The sequence below is a fragment of the Octopus sinensis genome, linkage group LG18, assembly GCF_006345805.1.
Source record: "Octopus sinensis linkage group LG18, ASM634580v1, whole genome shotgun sequence".
Lineage (NCBI taxonomy): Eukaryota > Metazoa > Mollusca > Cephalopoda > Octopoda > Octopodidae > Octopus > Octopus sinensis.
The window spans coordinates 26459349-26483034 of record NC_043014.1 but is presented as its reverse complement, the minus strand read 5'-3'; the positions used below and the strand labels follow the sequence as shown (position 1 = coordinate 26483034).

The window sequence follows — 23686 nt, the reverse complement described above, 5'->3', positions numbered from 1 at the left end:
ATATATATATATATATATATATATACAGAAAGGGAGAGAGAGAGGGGAACATACAGACAGAGTATAAGTTAATCTAGGTTATGACTGCTACTCATTCTTTCAGCAGAAATCAAATTAATATTATCCACTTTTGTTGCAAATAACTTTTGTGGCCACATGAAGTCTTCAACGCATTGTAAAGATTTATATTTGTATCTACATTAACAGAAAGCAGTCTCTTTGAAGAAGGTATTGAAAAGATGTTTGACAATCTCTTCGAAAAGATCATGAAAGCCGTTCGTATGATATTTAGTTTTTATACCTGTTGGTAGCACCCCACCCCTTTCTCACCGTCCTTCATTCTGCATCATGTTCCAAAAGTCTGCCTAATAATCTCCCTATTTCTTATTCTCTTCCTTTCACATACATTTTCATTTTCTTTTGTCTCACTGTTTCGAAATGTGTAAACTTAAAATAAAAAGAGTGACTATGTGGTAAGAAGCTGGTTTCACAGCCTCATGGTTCCCAACTGTCTTCTACTATAGTCACGAGGCCGATCTAAGCCTTGTGAGTGGATTTGGTAGACAGAAACTGAAAGAAGCACATTGTATATATATATATATATATATATATATATATATTCAAAATTAGAAAATGGAGAAACATACTTAAATCAATCAAACATCAACCATCAGATAATACCCAATCAATACTTTATTACACCATTACATAACAGCAAATACATTATACAAAATATATTGTAAATATAATGTAAATATAAATAGACAAGGAAATAGAAATATAAAATACAATTACATCATATCTGACAGCTGTTTCGGCTGTGAGGACAAGTATGCCTCATTTAACCTATAAGCCATATAAGGCAGGTATAAATGAGACATTAACAAGGATGTCCCACGGCCTCTTCAGAGAATTTAATTTAATATAAGTGTGAAAAAAATTTTACATATAAATATATATATATATATACACAATCGTACTGCATTACCTCTGGGGATTCTTGTTGCTTATTTTGATTTTAATCAACTTATTTTGAAATTGTATGGATAATACCGTACTAAATTCTGGTGCCTCAACTTAAGTACCATATTCATCTGAATATATATATATATATACTAGCAGTATCACCCGGTGTTGCTTGGGTTTGTTTCGACCCTTTAGAATTAGATTTTTTGAAAAGTAAAAATTTTGCACTATGCAACTTGCTATTCTCTTCAAGTGAACATTTTTCCAGTTGAAATATGGTGACACAGCAGTCAAAAATCGTAAAAAATAGGGATTTTCATAGAAAAAAAGCACGTTTTTTATGTAAATAATGTTTCGTGTTAACATGATCCGATTTGAATTTTATCCTCTACAGAATGAAGAGCAAGCCTTCTTCTATCATATTCTCAATTTTGGTCATCTTGCGCTGCAGGGTCTCGAAGGAGATAGTGTTAGTTGAAGGCTACCAAACCTGCCACACACAGACAACTTCAGCTTTATATATATAGATTTGCTACACATTACTTTCCATCCTTAATAATGAAACTTGGTAGATCCAAAAGTTAAACACACAGACACACACACACAGACACACAAGTTGAGTTTTATATATATGGATTTCTCATCGGGGATTTCAGGGGAGAGTTTCAGGGAGTCGCTGGCAATGTATCGTGATGATCAAAAATCTGGCCTGCTAAAATTTGGTTAAAGTAATTCGAACTGCAGACTCAACGCAAAATGGTCACATTTAATTCAAAGCGTTAAAAATGTTATGAAAACAATTGGTATGTGTTCACAAAGTCCAAACGATTAATATGAAAAAACCCTCCAGGTTACATCCCGAAAATTCATTTCTTTACCGAATTTCTACAATGTTTACGGCGATTCATAATTACATCTTGATTTTTTATTTTTCATGCAATTTACGCATGCTTGCACGCGTGGTGAACACAGTTCACGTCAAACAGGTGACTGAGTAAAGTTCACTATTCAATGCATGGGATAAGGCCTAAATAAAAACATTATCGATTTTTGCACTTGCGAGATGAATTTCGGAACAGAAATAGCGCAGTTCACTTTAAATGACCCATTTTTGGTGGTTCTACGATTTGTTGGCTAGGAGGAGATGTGCCAGGAAGTTAAACACACAGACACACACAGATACACACACAGACACACAAGTTGAGTTTTGTATATATATATATATATATATATATATATTATATATATATATATATATATATATATATATATTATATATATATATATATTATAGATAGATAGATGGATAGATAGGTACATACATATATATATATATGATATATTTATATATGTATGTATATATCTTTATAAATAATATATATATTAATACACATGCATACATTTGTACACAAAATATATAAGTATATAAAAGGCGATGCTCTAGTATATATCTAGAGTCAACGACTGAAACAAATAAAAGAATATGCATAATTATATGAATATATATATATGTATGTATATATATACATATATAATTATATATATATAGATATATATAGATATATATATGTGTGTGTTTAAATATATGCATTCAAATAGATATAGATAGATAAATAGATAGATAGATAGATAGATAGATATATAGATAGATAGATAAATAGACACAGACATATAGATAGATAGATAGATAGATAGATAGATAGATAGATAGATAGATAGATAGATAGATAGATAGATAGATAATCCATTGTGCATATACCAATATGACTAAATACCTAAATGCATGCGATCTTACTGCCGACAACATCATCTTAGGTTGGATAACCTCGTGTTACCATTTAAGATTTTCATATCAAAGCATCCTTCATAGATCATGATTTTCTTGTGCCGTGATATTGTAAAAAATTCTGTGGATTTTTGCAGGTCACCTACGACGCTCACCAAAAACGTGACTTGATCGATATCTTCGAGAAAATCAATGACACACTTCGACGTATTGTCGGCCACCTTCACGGAAAATTCCATGATTTGCATGATTTCTTGCACCAAGCTATTTCTCATGGAAAAGACAAGTTGAAACCTCACATAGAAAATATCAAGACTTTGGCTAAGACCGTAAGTTTTATATTTCTTTCACTATTTTCACCTTCAATTATCATTCACTTTCTCTCCCTCTCTCACACTCCCTCCCTCTATCTATCTATCTATCTATCTATCTATCTATCTATCTATCTATCTATCTATCTATCTATCTATCTATCTATCTGTCTGTCTGTCTGTCCGTCTGTCCGTCTGTCCGCCTATCTATTTATCTCCTTCTACATCCATGCACGCATGCACTCCACCTCCATACATATGTGTTTGTTTTGTGTTTGCCTATAAATATGCCTGTATGACTCTCTGCCTGTATATCAATTTAAATTTTGACCATCTAGTTTTCTACCGATATTTACTGGCATGTGTTTGAATGCATATATGTACTTAATTGCAAAAAAATGCACATACACACACACACACACACAAATACATACACACACACAAACACATACACACACATACATAATGCAGTTTTACAAGTATCTGTGAGATTCTTAATTCATGTAATATAAACAAAATATAATTAACAGTTACTATACGTTGTTTTCTTTAAAATTTTATAACAGTTCATTGACCACATCAACTTGGTGAGTGCGAAAGTAGCTCAACAAGCTTTGGAATTTTTCAAACCCTGGGCTTCGAAACTCGGCCAAACATGGACCACACTTGTCAAAGACATCCACGAGCGTCTGCAGAAGTTGCACGCTACAGCTATTCCTATTTATTGAGAATTTTAGTAGGCGGAACACGTACGTGATCATGTTGATTGAATAAAGAAGTATTTCTAATGTAATTTGGTCATTTGTTAATCTTTTTGTTTTGTTGTTTGTTGTTTCTTCTCAATATGAAATGAACTGATGTCACTAAAAACACCATACTGTAGCTGCCAGTCATAAAGGCGACAGCTACTTACCAACATCTTGTACTAGTACGTGGGCCTAAGAGTAAGGAAAGAAAATTGTGACACTTTCTGATAATAAATTGAGTCGATGGACGGAGGAAGCCGTCTTGAATTTATCACCACTAAACATTAAAGTCCATGGAGCTGAGTTAAACTGCTTACCAAATGTGTCTTTTGTGTGTCCATTTACACACATATTTATGTACATACATACATACATACATACATACATACATACATACATACATACATACATACATACATACATACATACATACATAATTCAATTAATATCACGTATGATCAGATTAATTTAACAAGTACGTAAATTAGTGTTAAAGTTTGGCTAGAATCCTGAAACCTCAACTTGAACTGCATCTAAGAGCAAGGGTGTTATAACTGGATTAGCGTGCTTAGTACCCACGTTGACACATGCTTTCATTATGGGAATGTCTAAGAACAAGGAGCAGATTATCAAGACACCCAAACTTCCTCAGAATGCTTCAGGCATTTCAATTCACACTATCAAAAACCTTATTTTGGTTGACGAAAAGTTGATATGGGCCATTTGTTCTGGAATTCTCTAACAGAAAAGATTATATCCTTCGTTCAACTTCCATTTCTGAAACCTTACTGAGACGTAGGACCTCATCACAAATATTATTGGAAAGCTTGTCCAGCATGACACTACACAGTGCCTTGCCTCCAACAGAGAGAAGAGATATTCGGTAATTCCCACTGGCAGTCCTCCTACCTTTCTTTTATAGGGAACCACCATTAACGCATTTTTTCAATCATTTAGAATATCGCTTCAATCTAAACCTTTTGCATTAATTTAGTTAGACGTTGAACTAGGTTTTCAATGCTACAGAGACCTTCCATTATTTACCAGAGAGACCTTCCATAATTTATCCTTTTTACAGTTTTTAAAACTTCTTCAAAGGGAAAGAAAACTTCTGCCATGTATTCTTTTGTGGACATACAGGGAATCATGCAAACAAACCTGAGAAGGCCTATTTAAAAGTTTGTTAAAGTATTCCACTTAACATGCATGTCTTTAGAATATCTGAGCAATTCTTTGCTACCCAGAGTACGCGGGGCAGTAACAGGAGAGGAAGATGGTCTATGAAACTGCAGAAACAAGTTATACAGTACTTTCGTATTTTTGGAGTAAATTGAATCAGAACATCTTTATTACTTCATCATCTTGTATGTTAAATCTATGCTGTACCTTACATTTCACCTCCTTGTGCAATGTTTTTATTATTACGCATTTCTGGTTCCCCTTCAAGGATTCTTGTAGACTCGACATTCATTTCATTTTATAGTGTCTGAATCTTTTCATCAGTTTCATCAAACCGATCTTAATGCTTTAATTTCTCTAAACGTAGAACATCTTTGCAAACGTTATTACGAGCATTTTGAACTCTTTGAACTCTTCCTACGAATCATTGAACTGAGTATTGTCCATTCTTGTCAAATCTTTCCTAATGAATATTATCTTTCAGGCGAGTCCCATTTAATGTCTTTAGAATGGTCACAACATTGACTCTTACTTTCTGTTTTTATAACAAACTTCACCTTTGCATGACCAAAACAATGATCTGTTCCACGCATCACGTGGACATTACATACCTCACGAACATGACGACAACAAATAAGAATAGAATCAATCATGTACCAGTGCCTGGATGCATCTAGACTGTTTTCTTTTTATGTTTCTGCTGGAGCATGTTATTCACTGCCTACAAACCCACATCTTGACACGTTTGCAGGTGTAACAAGACATTAATATTGTACTGTTCAGAACCATGATTTCCAGTTACATGACAACATTCTTAGCCCAAGTGATCTTGCAGACAAACTTCTTAGCATAAAATAAAATGCTAGCTTTTTAATCTTCAGTTGCTACCAGCACTGATCTTCTTTCGATGCGTGTTGTAAAGGATCTAAAATCTAATATGGTACTAATATTTACAGTAACTAATATTCAAAAGTTTAAATTTTCTCACTATAACAAGATGATGACCAGGCCCAGGCCCAGGCTGCTCTGCACAGGAACAGCTACCGAGTCAAATCCTTTCACTACCTGTTCCAGTGTCCTTATTGCCATTAATCTGTAAATTATTGTAAATTTTCCTTGAGCGCTTCCCCCTTTTTTTGGCTGCAGCCATTCATAGTATGTCAAGCGGCGCCTGTACCTGAAGTTTTTTAAAGTAAGAAATGGCCTTACATAGGATCACTGCCACTTTCTAAACGATGTACAAATTTGTCCCCAAAGCAAATTTTGCTGAACCTTAATTATAATAATGCTCATAATTATAGAATATTTGTATAAGGATATATATATATATATATATATATATATATATATATATATTATATATATATATATATATATATATTATATATATATATATGTGTGTGTGTGTGTGTGTGTGTGTGTATGTATATATATATGTATGTGTGTGTATGTATATATATATATATATATATGTATGTATGTATGTATGTATGTATGTACGTGCGTGTGTTACATATACATATATGTGTATGTATATTCATATGGTTTTACAAGATTAACAAAGGCACAGTTGATCTACATTAAATAACTAACTTTTATCATCATATTTATCTTTTATTTTACTATCACTTAACATTAGCATTATTTTAAATCTATATTTAGTCACGGTTAACTTCTGCTCAATTTATTTAATCCTCTGTCGCTACAGACATCAATACATTCTACAGGTTATCCTGATCGTTTTGAAGTTTTACTAACGCAGTGAGAATCAACGTTATTGGATGAACTATATCACTCCGTTGGTTAATCTAAATTTCTAATCGCAATATTAAAACCAAATACTAGAAATTATCACAAAACAAAAGTTATACATACGTACACACACACGCGCAAACACACACATATATACATTTAAACAGAGGTTAAAATAGTCTCATTAAGGGATAAAAATATCCAATGAATTACTGGCTTGTTTCCTTGTATTTTTTTTGTGAATATTAATATTCCTAAAATAATAGGTTTAAGTATAAATCTTGGTTTATAAATTAAAATTCAGAAAATGGAGAAGTAGCTTTAATATAATTCCTTAACTGGAAAAATTCAACATGTTATATTACAGCTGTTTCGAATTTTCCCAAAGAATTAAATCCCAGTAATTAACACATTTTATTGGGCAAAATCACAGCAGCGAAGTAAAAAGACATACCGTTAGATTATTAGATGCTATTCTTCCAAAACATCTCAACAAACTGAATATAATTTAATTACTAATCTTGGTATAAACCTTGGCCAGGGAGTAACGGGTTGTATAAGGGTAATAATTAGAAAATAACGGTTAGATAGTTACAGTAAATTATAGTATCATATGGATGAGAGAATAAATCAGTGAATACTTATATAATTTGATTTGAAATTGATGGAATTAATATGAAAAATAAGGTATAAAATAGTCATAGTCAGAAAGGACATCCACCTTATCATATATACAGTGCACATATATACATACGTATATACACTCGTATGCAACCGTATACATTCAAGATATACACTTTTAAGTAATAATATATACATATAAGTAATAATATAAGCAAAGATGTCAAAATACATACACCTATACACGCATACAATACACGTGCACAAACAGTGGGTACAAATATGCATGTATAATGTACGCACTCATGAAAAAATTTTATATGTGCATATATGCATATACGCACATACGCATTCATGTATCTGCACATATAGATAGGCATTGTTACATAATTAGAAAAACATTATATGTAACACACGCTTTTCTATATACTTATACACATACATGCTATATGTACATGTATATATTCCTCTACCTCCTGTTACTGAAGAGGGGCTTTGCTCGAAACATAAAGCAATCTTTCTTTCCTTCCCTGAGCATCTTTTAATACTTTGCATGTGCCACGTCCTTGAGTTGTTGTTTGTTTTCTTGTTGTGCTTTTTTCTTCGACTTTTTTTCAGATTATACATATTCATACATATATAATCGAGAATTACATGTACAAAAACAAAATATACGTACGTACATTTGCAAAACCTAATTTTTTACCCCTATCAAAAATTTAGTATCGATCAAGTAGAGACAAAACGCTTTGATTGGCTAAATATTTTAAAATAGCAAGCGTTTCTATGTTATTTCATTAAATAGGTCTAACAGAAAATAAAGATACTTTGTTTATGAGATTGAAAATTTTCTTATGTCACTAAAGATTTACTTACTCACGTGTTGGATACGAATAATTGAAAAAAATTTATAATTCATCTAGAATTTTAGATTATCATGAATAATAATAATAATAGTACTAGATAAAGTGATATTTAACCAATCAAAAAATTATTCAGACATCATGTGTTTAATATTTCTGACTACACTTAAAATGAGATTCAGTAAAATTTAACTTATCTAAAATCTTAGATTATCATGGAAAAGAAAAGATAAAGTAATATTTAACCAATCCAGAAATTATTCACGAAATCGAGTAAATAATATAATTATTTACGCACATACGTCTATATATATATATATATATATATATTATATATATATATATATATATATATATATATATATATATATATATATATATATATATATATATATATATACATGTATTTATATGTATAATATATATATATACATATATATAATATATATATATATACTTATGCACACAAGCATAAAATATACATATATATAACCAAAAACTTACACATGTTAGTTTCTACTCATACAGACAAATTTATGTACCCACATTTACATTTACATAGGGTCTTTATATACTAAAAGCACACATAATTTAGTTTATGCCAATAAATACATATACACAAATATATAAATTCACACATGCACACTATATATATATATATAAGAAGATAAGGGCATTTGTATAACTAAGAACATAAATATATATATATATATACATATATATATATGTGTGTGTGAGTGTGTGTATATATATAAAGATTTATGGGTATAGTGCAGTAATATTATAGTAATATTTAAAAAAATCTTATTAAGAAATTAAAAAAATATATATATAGTATAGAATCAAATATATGCAGAAGGCATATTAATATAATGGTATGAGTGCGTATCTTGTGTTAATATATAGTTGATGATTTATCACATTTGTTAATGAAAAGGTTATGTGGAATATATCAGATATAAAAATTAGACATAGATATTATCAAGTATATCAATTCTGTTCGGGAGTATTGGATAATTGGGATAAAAAAGTTAGCAATGATTGAAAAATATTATTAATAGAAAAATAATCAATATGTGTATAAAAGTAAATGTAGAGATTAATTATTATAGTGTTAGGACTTTTGTATAAAAGAATCTGGCTATATGGTAAATATGAATCTGGCTATATGGTAAATATTTATTGGTTGGGTAGAGGTCAATGTGGTATAGTGAATTATATTCTTTTCTACTCTAGACACAAGAGTCGAAATTTTAAAGGAGGTAGCCAGTCAATTAGATCGACCCTAGTACGCAACAGGTACTTAATGTATCAACCCCGAAAAGATAAAAGTGTAAGTCAACTTCGACGGAATTTCAACTCAGAACGTAAAGACAGACGAAATACCGCGAAGCACTTCGTCCGCCGTGTTAACGTTTCTACCAGATCGCAGAATGGTAGGTTAAAATTTGAGAGATGCTGATATTACTACGTTAATATATAATATAAAAATATTTATATCGTTGCAAAGATCAGATTATTTATTTGAAAGAGGGGTAAATAAAACTATTGTTATCTAAATCTAAAATATAGAATATTTTAAGTGTTACCTTTTTAAGAGGTGGTCATAAGTAATTATATAATCCTTTAGGTGTGTACAATTATAGTAGCAAGAGAGATAATATATTCGTTATTTAAATTTGGAAAATACATATTTTCCCACGTGATCACAGAAAATACTCTTTTCATCTCTAAGGTTAAGTAGGGTATTTTAAATTTTAGAATAAAAAATGCCTCAGTTTTACAAAGAGAATAATTTTTATTATTGAATTCATAAGATGGTACAGAATTAATTATATCCCATTTAAGATTGAAATTAATATCATCATCTTTTAACTGCCAGATAAATTTACTTAATCCGGTAGAATTAGATTTATATCTATATCTAAAAGTATACAAGTAGATAGTGGCACGTTTTTTAATAGCATTTTCCGTAAAACCTATATAAATATGTTCTTTTACTTGAGTTATAACTGCACATTGGTATATTACATTTTTACTTTCACAAAAATTCTTAAAGAAGTATTTTTTACCCTTCAATCACAATTACTATAAATGTTATTATATGTTTGTGTATTAGATGAGGAGATATGTTATTCTTTGTATTTAAAAAAAAATTTATTGTTAGGAGACATATCAGTACAATTAATGAGGTTATTAGAGTCAGTGTGGGGGTACATTAAGTCCAAGGGGTGGGGTTAATTTGGTTATTACTATGAGTATTTCTATTTAAATAGAATTTATCTAATTTCTTATTATTTACGGAAGCTATAATAGTAAATAAGTAATGGGGTTAGGCTAAATCCAATATTAGTGGTTTTATTGTTAATTATTTCATTATATCTATTGTTGGTATTAAAATGTTTATAGATAATCTTGAAAATTGAATTAATTATGCTGCTTTTGATTTGGTTGGCATATGGAAAGTTAGCCAAATTTTATTGGATTTATCAGTATCATTATTCAGTATAGGAGTATCATAATCTATTTCAGATTTAATATATTTATTTGAGTTAGTGTACACATAATTATTATTAGATGTATGATTAACATTATAATATTTATTATAAATTAAATTATCATTTTTTATTTTAGGTTTATTATTTAATGTAGTGGTATTTAATTTGGTATTTAATGATATTAATTTTGCTTTCAGTAATCTTGTGTTTATTATCAACATCTATTTCGTGTTTTTATATGTTCTGGTTTTTAGTTTTCTGTTTATTATTTATCGGATTATAAGTTTTTCCAGTTTTTCTGTTGGTATTTAGTTATGTTAACATTAATATTATTATGCTTACAATATTCTTTTTTTTTTCAATCTATCGTTAAATAAGGCTATATTATAGTGGTGCGCATGTTTATTAAATAAATCTTCATTAAAAGATAGGCATATCTTTGTTATAGACTTTCGATTTATCGATAATTTTATCGAAAATTTATGCATCTTAATTTGGAGTCGGGTTTTCTAAAAGGTTCATCTCAACTAGTTGCTGAATTGGAGTTAACATCCAGAAAATTTAACCTTCTCGATAGTAATAGAAAAACTATATCTTTTAAAGAATTTGTATGAACGTTTAATAATTTCTAATCGTCTATTAGAAGCATTTCTAATTATGAAGAGAGTATCGCCCCTGTATAATCCCCCCTAATCTAAGAGAATTCTTCACATGTGTTTGATAGATGATAAATACCTACAAGGTCTGTCACTTGTAGGTATATCAAAACAATTGGGTGTATATTTTCTAGTCCACAATTTATTGTCGAAGCTAACGGGTTGTTAGTATTGTTAGATCAACGGGTTATTAGTATTGCGTTGATTTCTTTCATAGTAAAATTAACATGTTTTCTAGCGAAAACAAGTGCACTATTTGATATAGAGGAAGATTGATTGAAGAATTGTAGTTATCTGTGTCTACCTGTAGAAATTTATGTTTGTCTTTATTTTGACTTTTTGATAACCAGTTAATTGCATATTGTGTGTTGGACCATAGTTCTAGTGTTATCTAGTGTAGGAATATATTTACCTAAAATAATCATGCTTAATCTAGCTAAGTTCGACTTTCCTGGACATATTCATCTAACTTTAGAGTTAGTTAGGAAATTGTCCTTATGGTCTTTTAGTTTAATACGGGGTTTAATAGATGTGAAAGGTTCCGTTTTGTCATCAATATTACATTCAGACAATATCCTTTTAGCACCTAAATTAATTGATCTAAATGTATTATTGGTAACTAATTCACTATTTTGTGTGTGTATATGTGTGTGTGTGTGTGTGTGTGTGTGTGTTGAAATTAAAATTCAGAAAATAGAGAAGTAGCATTAATATAATTTATGAACTGCAAAAATTCAACGTGTTTTCTTACAGCTGTTTCGATTTTTCCGAAAGTATTAAATTCCAGTAATTAAAACGTTTTATTGCGCAAAATTTCACCAGAGGAGTAAAAAACACCGTTAAGTTATTAGATGTTATTCTTCCAAAACATCTCAACAGACTGAATATCATTTAATTACTAATATAAATATATATATATATAGATTGATAGAGTTATAAATATATATATGTGTGTGTGCGTGCGTGTGTGTGTGTGTGTGTGTATATATGTCCACTATATATAAATAAGGCAGATGCCCATTCTGACTATGATTATTTTATACTTTATTTTCCATATTAATGCCATCAATTTCTTAATCAAATTATAAAAGTATTCACTGACTTATTCTCCCATTCATATGATACTATTATTTATCGTAATTCAGTATCTAACCTTTATTTACCAATTATTACCCTTAGACCACCCATTACTCTTTGGCCAAGGTTTATACCAGTATTAGTAATTAAATGATATTCAGTCTGTTCAGATGTTTTGGAAGAATAATCAAACGGTCTTTTGCACCTTTGATGAGATTTTGCCCAATAAAATGTATTAGTTATTGGAATTTAATTCTTTGGGCAAAATCGAAACAGCTGTGAAAGAACGTTGCATTTTTCCAGTTAATAAATTACATTAAATCGCCAGGTGAACTCTCGGCCCCTCGATGTCTCCGACGCGCACGGACATCATCACAGAACTGGTCGACAAAGGTGGAGCGGTGGTGGTGTGGCGCGCGGACCTCTACAAGGTGGAAGTTCTCCACCAACTTCAAGACACCTCCTTCTACTGCCCTATTCCCTCCAACTCCACGCCCATCTACCAACAGACTGTGTCCTCCACTATCCATAACCAAATCTCCTCCTCCCGTCTTCCCTACCGTCTCTAACCTCACTGTCCGCACCCCTCGCTCTCCCACAATTTACTTCCTCCCCTAAATCCATAAGCCTAACAATACTGGCCGCCCCATCGTCTCCGCCTGCAACTGCCCCACCGAACACAATATTTTAATAGAGTAACCATAAATATGAACTTCTAACACATATACATGACTACAGCATTTTCATAGTTGAGTACAATCGATTAAACCGCCTACAGCAATTTACTGATACTCATTTCATAGATCCCGGGGAGAACTAGCTGCAAAGTCGACTCTCACATGATTTGAAATCAGAACGTAAAGAATGTTAATTTAATGCACGTAGTCGTTTACTCTGTCGATTCTGCGATCAACTACCCAAACATAAATATTTTGATTTCTTAACCTCGATAAAAAAAGTTTTTTAAACCACCTGTGAGAAGGAAAACTCCATTATATATGACTGATACTTATTTCGTTGTTGCTATTGTACAGCAGCAGCAGCAGCAGCAGCAGCAACAACAACAACAACAACAACAACAACAACAACAACAACAACAACAACAATGATAATAATAATAATAATAATTTTTGTGAGCTTTTCGTCCACAATGACAGTAAGGATTTACTTGCTACACTGAATTTCTTTATGATAAACTGACACATGAAGTCAACATTTAAGTTGGGGAAGCATTAAGCTTAGGCCACAGCAGCTGCGATATCATATAAACATGCACACACTGAAATATATTTTATATTTGTACTACGGGACACTTTCTTTATCAGCTGTCGACCGGAGATCACAACAATTTTGTTACTTCATGATAATAATTCTCCATCTAGCAGTACCAAACAAAAATGCTGCTGCCAAGAAATGTCAGGGTCATTCACGTCCTGATTCTAGCACACTTTCTCCATCATCCATGCAACTAATACATCAAGCTTGGTGTAATCATGTCCAATCCGACCATGTATCAGATATTTCGTTATGCTACATCTGAGGAGTTACTCTGTGCTCTCAGCTTTCAGTTTACACTCACATGCCTGTACCATATACTTGATAAAACATTCACTGCTTCTCTCTACAATTCGCAAATCACAGCTCTGCTATTCTTTCTAAGTCCAGTGTCACTGTAGATGTAGACAGAAAACCATGACATCTCACCTCACTTGTATACTGCCATCTTTGTGCCTGACACGAATCTTGAAGTCTTTCAAATTTTAGGTCCTTTCTGCCATGTTCCCTTTCCATATTGTCATCGCAAGGCACCGCTAAGTCGGAACATGTCATAGTGTCAGGGCATTGCTTTGTTATTGCAATTTAATTTAAAAGTAGATATTCTTCCTTCAAATACAGCTACCTTCCATCCTTAAGCACCTTCCAGAAATCTGGATCGGCTTTCTTTTGTTTGCACTGTTGCATTGGTCCTTTTTCACTCACCTTATAGAAAACAACAGGGCGTGCATAACTTAGTGTTAATTCTTATTGCTATACCACTACTTCATTGTTGTTTTAGAGCATCATCAAGCGTAGTTAGTTACACTGCTCAACATACTCCCTAAGATTTACCAGAAGATTATGTGATGATGCATAATATCAGCACCGATGATAATTAGCAAGTGTGAGCGTGTCACGCCGGCTTCATCATCTAATATAGGCTCTCAAGAAGAATTACCAACTGGCTTTTTCCATTTTTCATATATTCTGCGGTAGCTTCCTTTGCCTAACTTTCTCCCATTCTAAAACAACGCATTAGTTTTCTTTCTCTTTGACTCAAGTCGCACACTACTTTTTATTACAACGAATTCCTTTAGTTACAATATCTCGCCTCCCTTATTCTGATGAGATATCCATTTGCCCAGTATCCAATACAGATTAATTCGTGTATTTTCACCGTACATATTGACTATTTTGTACCCAGGGTGATCTTCGCATTCTCGGGCTTCCCTACTTTTAATGTACACTGAATAAGAGATTTCAAACTTTTCTTCCGATCTGCTCATTCGATTTGTCCTGTAATGTTGTAGTAGCTTTTGTCAGAATACCATGTAAAACCTATGAAACCCACAGAAGCGATAAAAGACATACTATTTGTCAGTAATTTTATTTGATTTATTGTTACATTTTAAATGAGACAGCTGAGTTTGTCACTAACTAAATAATTCAGAGGCACAGTTTAAAAAAGACACGTCTACATATTCTGAATGAACCAGTTACGCAACATTTGTTTTGAGCTATAAATATTGCCAAACATTTTGTTCTCAGTAATGGAAATAACAAAAAGGTCTCCCGTTCTTTACGCACTCATCTCCATGACATTCCAGAATCTTGTTAGGAGAATTTTTTGAAAAAAAAGGTCTTCCAGTAGAAGCATTTATAATTACAAAACATTTATCTTGACGACTGTATCGAGATTAACTGGGGTTTATTTTAAGACGATTTCGAATGGGTTCATAATCCAAGTCATTAATATCAGGAAAGTTATAATCTAATTCATTATATAGCAAAACATATTTGTACACAATTACACTAAATTCAAAGTAGTTTTCTTCTTTCAGCATTGTAATTCTCACTCATTTTCTCAAACATGTCGTAAAATTCCGTCTTCAATTTTTTTTATTTTGTTTGTTTCACAACTCTAATTTCATCCGGAACGTAATTTACTGACGATGTATATAACAACAAACAATTGTCAGTTTGATCTTGTTATGTTGTGCTAAAGTTGATTATTCCAAGAAGAGATATGGCCTAAGTATTGTTTTTCTTAAGAAATATTGATCGGAGGTTGATAATCATGACTAAGGAAGTTTGCAGAGTATGAGTCTTCTCGGTGCTCGGCTGCAACCTTGCCCGCCAGTAGGCCAAATATAAGGACACAGCAACTCTTTTAAGTCTGTCTGAATAAAGAGATATACCAGCTACACCTCTCACATACTGCATCTTGTGCATGACTCTAGACAAAGTTTCATAGTGAGGAGAAATTCTATCTCGTCACAACAATGAAAAAGACTTGAAAAAATAGGAGCAGGAATACATGCCTGTTAACACAGGGGTGCATTGATTCTAAGTGCTGATAACTGAACTACCACTCTAGTATGGATAAGATACATCATATGAATAAAGCTTGGAGATCTTCCAAATGCCATAAGTGCGTTGCATAACATATTACCGCTAACGTTACCAAAAGCCATGCACAGATAAGAGAATTTCATTTGACGGTCCTTGTTTTTCTTCCAAGAGTTTTCAAATTGCTGCATTGGGTAACCAGCGGGTTTGACTCTTAAGAAATATTTTTGAAGCTATATTAGATATGAGTTGTTGTAGCAAGATGCGGGAAAGTACTTTTAAGACAGATTCCACAGCTGTTATTGCAGCCAGTGTAGTCACTTTTAATTTCATAAATACTTATGATACTAGCAGGGTTTCAGGATTTGGATGTTTCACAAATTTTGGTACTTCCAGCAAAGTGAAAAGAAATTGAAAAGTTTTTCTTGTGAACGAATTATATCATACTTGTAAGCCTTAGGTAGTATAGTATTATCACCGCCTACTTCTTTGTTTTTCAGAGCATTAAATATAGAACTTGGGAGTTTGCTGAGAGTAGCTAGGTCATTTTGACTTATGCAATTCAGGTCTTCCTGGAAAATTTTCTATTTACTGTTGTATGTTAACTCTTAATTACATCATAAAACTCATGGATGCTTTTGGCTTCTTCCTGGTTTTGACTCCCCTCGAAGGTCTAATTGGTCGTTACCGGCTCACGTTGATGTTTCCAGCAACAACTCATTTTTGTATGATGAATCTTCGTCACTTTTGAGCTCCTAAACCCCACCTGCAACTAAACAACTGAAATTTGTTACTTAAACAAATTTCTTGCCAGTACATTTATTGTTGATTCCATTATCTTTCCAGACAGGCGTCATATATTTCTAAGAAGTCACTCCATCTTTCTCGAGTTTCACCCTTTCTTTCCAAAGTATCCACCAGTCTTTGCTGGTAACATTGTTGTACACTATTTCGCATTCAGCTAATTCCTGGAGCTAATTCATCGGCTTGTCAACAAGGGATCACAAAAATTTCAGTCTCGTCCCAAAGTATCACTCTCTTTAGTAGTGCACAGAAAAATTGATGCTATGTTAATTTTCCCCGTGGTGTAGTACGCCTTTTTTTTTGGTCACATTCTTTTGAAAAAATACTGGTGAAATGTTTTCATCAAGACATCTGAAAATCAAATGCGATAATCTGGAAGGCTGAAAGAAAAGTGTGCAAAGTAGTGGAAATCAATTTTCCGGCAGACGATGCTATAATGTTAAAGATAACAGAAAACGAAAACAATGTCGAACTAATGAAAATTCTGCAGATACAACCAGACTAAAGTTTTGATTTATACCATTAATTATGGGGGCACTTAATTATGTAAGTAATTGCATTCAGCACCACTCTGCGCAAGCTGGGTAAAGGACGAGGCTAATTACGGAGCTAACCATTACAAGCCATCCTTGAAGCTATGAACATATGCACAAAATTCCAGAAATTTACTCTCTATTTTTGACATAGGCAAAATGTCTGCGGTTTTAGACATGAAAACTTACACATACATAAGTAATAGTATGAAAATCCATAAATGCAATGACAAGCATGGTTACTTAGGCATGCATTTACATACATCTATACATATAAATATATATAAATGTATTCAAGATTACATGTATAATCGCAAAAAGGTAATGCACTCTTACATACAAGCATACATACATACATACATACATATGTGGAAATTAGCTGCCCAGCGGATATTAACATAAAGCTGAGGATACCTACGCTGAACTATTGAGGAATCTGCAATTACTCTATCCAGATCACAAGCTCAGCTTTATACCTGCAATAATTGAGGCTCTGGGATATGTAGCACACTGCCTAAATACAAATCATGAGAAATCAGACTTATCAAAGACAGAAAGGAGAAAGCTAATTCTAAGACTACAGATCCAGTATATCACTGGAACTGTAAAAATCTGCAAAACTTTCCAGAACTTTATCATTTAAATATATATGAGCAGGTCTAGATATGCAACTATATGTATGAGAATCTTATACATAAATGGCAACTTTTGTCTGTCGATCTGTCTGTTACCATCTTGCTGCCTACACGAGTGAACTAATCTTGACGAAACTATGCATACGTTAAACTAACATTCTGTTCAATTATAGGCTGGCTGGATTTCAATATAAAAATCTATAATGGGACCCCTATGGGGATTGGGCTATTATTTGATATAAAGAGAAGGGTGCAAAGAGTATTAGTGAGAGGGAAATGTGGTGGCATAGTGAGTGTGACTGATATCAGGAAAGGGGAGTACAGCGTTGTGCAAGCGACGAATATGGAGTAGCAGTGGGATGATAACGTTAATACAGCTGTCATTCACGTATATACACGCGACACTGCATACATACTTTTGTAAATATATAGATACGCACAAACATACACATCCACATAAGTAACTTTTAAAACGCAGAAGGAGGTGGGCGTGAGGAATATGTAGCTCTTAAGTGGCTTTTCTGGTGTCCATCACAAAGAAACACTCGCACACAGACACACATACATAAATACATGCATACATACATATATGCATACATACATATACATATATACGTACATACAGACTTATGTCTATTATACATCATTTTAATTACTTGCGTGTACGTTTGTAAATGTATTTGTGTTTCAGTGTGTGTGTGTGTGTGCGTGTGTATGCGCGTGCGTTTGTGTGTGTGTGTGTGTGTGGTGTGTGTGTGTGTGTGGTGTGTGTGTGTGTGAGTGTGGCACATCCTATAACTGTCTTTCCTCTAATTTTGTGAGGTTTTCCCTGTAGCTGTCACATATAGTGAAATTTTAAAATTACTTCAAAATTTTCAAATTGATTTATTGAAATAGTTTTCGAAGTTAAATCCGATTTTGTTAATATTTGTTCCAGAAAAATTGAAGAAAAATGTTACTAAGGTTTAAACTTTAATCAATTTTACCTTATTAGAAAACAGGATTTGGAAGCTGACATTTTCTGCATGATAGCTGTCTATCACAAAATGAAAGCAAAATCACTACGAGGAGGACATTTTATTAAACAAACGAAAGCAAAGCATTACGACAACGAAAGTTGTAAGAACTTCTGAAGTTTTAATAAGTTTTAACTAATAAAATCATGTGGAACGGCCCAATAAACAAGTAAATAATTGAAAAAGGAAAAGGCCTGATATGGAATAAACAAAAATTTATATAAGACATTCAGCTGTAAAAATTGGTCGGCAACAACGAGCTATTCAGCTAGTACAGGCATAAAACAAAACATACAAATCTGCACACATACATACAAGCATACATACATACATACATACATACAAGCATACATACATACATATATACATACATAAATACATAGATACATACATACAGGCATGCATGCAATACAAACAAACATACATACATACAGGCATGCATGCAATACAAACAAACATACATACATACATACACACATACATACATACATACCTGTATACATACATACATGTATACATACATATCAAAATTCTTTGTTGTTGATGTTGAAATTTCAACGACGGAATCTTGGATCTAGGTTAGAAAACGATTCTCTCTCTCTATTGCCTAGAAACCTTAAAATAAAGCTGGATAATAACATACATACAATTCAGGTTTATATCTGTAACTATTGGGGCAGCGGGATATGTAACATACTGTCTAAATACTAATCTTGAGAAATTAAGCTTCTCAAAACCTGAAAGAAGAAAACTGATTCGGAGACTACAGATTACAGATTCAACACTGGAACACACACGCATGTAGATTGACCCACATGATGTAAACAAAAAATTATGCACATCTTCACATCTCTATCAGCTCATGCATGCGCATGCGCATAATCACAGACAGAGACACACAGGCATTCGTAGAACAATACGTGTCCGCACACATATACATACATAGACCCACTTATATATACACATATACTGAATCACATTCATGAACATTAAACTAAACATTTTAGACGTGTGTGCAGACTGAAAAAAAACAAATTTCACGCACTTCCACTCACTCACTCACTCTCTCTCTCTCTCTCTCTCTCTCTCTCTCTCACTCTGTCACTTCCTCTCTCTCTCTCTTTCATACACGCACACTTATACGCACATACACACACAAAGGTCCACACATGCGCGTGCGCACGCACACCTACCCCTCCATTCAAAGACAATTCAGGCTACATCTGGAAAATGTGACGTGTAAACCACATATACGTATACTTTTCATATACTTTATCTGGTCTTCATATGTTTGTATACACGGGTTCAATGAACCAAATTATCACCCAACAAACCAACCAACATCCTCCTACGCATAAAAGCTGTCAGTCAACATTGACAAGTAGAATGGAGTGATATTCATGCATCTGTCTATTCACATAACAGGAAGGTAAAAGTCCTAAATTCTTTTAGAAAGTGACCATATGCGATGACTAAAAGAACTTTCCTTTCATTATCAGTTCCATCAACGAGTGTATTTTATATTCTAAACCTGTATCCTTTTGTTCTGGTGAGATTTTTGTCCCTTGCTTCGCCGACTGATGAGACGGGAATAAATACAACACTTGTCCAGAGTTATCTCCTATATTTGACTATTTAATTAAACTACTACTAGTCATGTTTGGGTAATGTTTTCGATATTTTTTTAGTTCACCGAATACTTCTCTGTAGCTAGCCTTTTTAAAGTTGATCGTATTAAATACTAAGTCGACACTTCTGTTCTGTACAAGTTTCTTCGCATATCAGGAAAAGAAAATTAAAGAAATAAACAATGTGTTATTGCCAACTATTGCAAAAAGACTTGGTGTTTGGAATGTGGATGAAATTAAAATTTATTACTGCAAGAAATCTGGTTCAAACAATACAGAGAATTAGTTGTTGGTGGCGCTGAAGTGTTAATAATAAACTAGTCTGGACGGGAAACTTATTGAGAGCGATTAACAAAATTACTTGGTCACTTGCTTAAGGACTTCTCAACATTATCACTATTTTTGCCGAGTCTCTCAGTACCCGCCTTTCTTTTTCTTTTTTCCTGGTGGTTGGAAACGGTATTATTTGAACTCAGACAGATTCGAAACAGGTACAGTAAGGTATCACATCTGTCAGCGAGTGTTGCAGCTTTGTCTTTTAGGTATCCCCATAGAAAAAGTCTAGAGGTATGAGGTTTGGTGAAAGCGGAGGGTATTCAACGAAACTTCTTCGTCAAATCCACCTGTTTGGGAAGATCTTATCAAGGAAGGATCTAACATAGCGATGGTAGTATGTGGGTGCCCCATATTGCTGAAAATATAACTCTTCATCTTTAAAGTCTTCTCTAATACTTGGCATGACAGGCTTTTGCAGCAAGTTCAAGTAAATAGGACCAGTCACAGTAGCATCAAAGACGAATGGGCCAATTAATCCTCTTGATGATAAGCCACACTACACTGTAACTCCTGGTAAATTAACATGGTGGTCCGCCATGACATGCAGATTCTCAGCTCCCCAGTAGGTGCAATTGTGGAGGTTAATTGAACCATTTAATTTGAATGTGGCCTCATTACTCCACACAATATATGTTGGAGAGTGTGCATCTTCTACTCATCGTGCCCAGTACCACTCGCAATACTGCAGTCTTTGGTCTGGATCATCGTCATTAATAGTTTAGACTAATCTTGGAATGTAACTTTTCTATTGACAACGCTTCAAAATGCGTTGGACAGACGATCTTAAAATACCTATCACACGACTCGCTTGTCGCACACATTGGACTTTGTGATTTGTTTCCAGTATTCCTTCTTGCTCTGTGGTGGGTTGTTGATGTTCGTGGTCTTCTAGAATGTTTATCGTGGACATTCTGAACAATTCCATCAGCTTCAAACTTATTTCTAATTCGAGTGATGGTGAGTCGCGTTAGTGGATCTCTTTGAAACTCCCTCCTAAACTATCTATGCACTTCAACTGAGTTTTCACACTTCCAGTAGCATTTTAGAAAGGCTTTCCTTTGTTCAAAGCTTAGTCTGACTGCCATCATTAATTCCAGTGGGTTTATTCTGGAGCGAAAAACAACAATTGAGTAATCAGCTGCTAAAGTGTGTACACATTTTGGGGGGGACACCCTGTATATATATATATATATATATAGCTAGATCTCTCTCTCTCTCTCTCTCTCTCTCTGTATATATATATATATATATATATATATATATAGCTAGATCTCTCTCTCTCTCTCTCTCTCTCTCTCTCTCTCTATATATATATATATATATATATATATATATATATATATATATATATATATGAGTTATCAATTTATAGGAAAGATCCATGAGAATAATTACAAGGTAGCCAAATGTTGCTCAAGTGCATTAGGAATCAATGATCACATTTGTGTGGGCGTTAATTCCAGGGAAAAGCGGGACGTATTTAGGAGAACATAGGAAAAATTGAAAATGGAGACAAACGATCAAGATGTTATGAAATCATTTATATCTTCACATCATCGACATATGTTTCGAGGATGCATTCAAAATACATCCGACAGGATGAATAATGTTGAGCAATGCATCAATCTTATCAGGGAGGATATAAACTACGGTGCTCATCAGACATTTTATCACATATAAGAAACTCCAATATGTATATATATATATATATATATATATATATAATATATATATATATATTATATAGATAGATAATACATACATAGACACACACGCACACACGCACACATATATATATATATGTATATGTATACATATACATAAACATACGTGTATACACATATACACATACGCACTTATACACATAAACAGATACACATACACACATGCAGGAACAACTACAAACATACACGTATATACATATATGGAAAGCGAAGTAGTGAAGGGAACGCTAGGAATTTGAAAATGCTGTTGAGGAAACAGGCGCCAAGGTTGAGGGAAGAAGTAAAGGCGTAGAGGATGAGATAGGGAACAAAAGAACAAAGTTAAAGGAGAAAGAGAGGAACGAGTAAAAGAGATAATAGATGGAAAGAAACGATGAAGGGAAAAACATGGGTTGTGGGAAGTAAGAATAAAGAACAAAGATAAGTTGCAGAAATTATTATTAGGTGAGGGGTAGATATTATTTTAAAAAAAAGCGGAAGAACTTTTTTTTCCAATGTAAACACCTATAAACTCGTTCATTAAAGGTATTTATCAGTTTATGCCTAGAAAAAGGATAGATAGTTGCTCGTCCGTAAAGAGAGGTCCAAAAGATTTCCCTTTGCCATAGGGGAATGATCTGAATAAAATGTTCCAATATAAAGAAAAAAGTTTACTAGAATCTTTAAGACGCCAAATTAGCTTAATAAGTCCTTTAGAATTACGCTTATAACTGTATTTTAAAGTAGAAAAATGGCTCGCTATACGGGATTTCAATTTCGTCGAAGATAGTCCAATATAAAAGAATTCCTTAGTTCCAGAAGTAATATTGCTTTAGTAAACGGCATTTTTAATACGTTAATTTCCATTGAGGACGGAAGTTTAATTCGGTCCACAATTGCAAGGACTAATATCATTAATATTATCATGCAAAGAGAGATTATCGGTAATATTATCGTTAATATTATTAAT

General features: G+C 32.9%; 1 protein-coding gene across 1 annotated transcript in view; it reads left to right on the top strand.

The window, feature by feature from the left end:
* The window catches only part of LOC115221216, an 11623-nt gene extending 7763 nt beyond the window's left edge, over positions 1-3860 (top strand). The window contains exons 6-8 of the mRNA XM_029791374.2: positions 208-275; positions 2890-3081; positions 3630-3860. Of these exons, the coding sequence (XP_029647234.1) occupies positions 208-275; positions 2890-3081; positions 3630-3791 (422 nt within the window). The 3' untranslated portion in view covers positions 3792-3860. The remainder of the gene's footprint in view (positions 1-207; positions 276-2889; positions 3082-3629) is intronic.
* The last annotated feature ends 19826 nt before the right edge of the window (positions 3861-23686 follow it).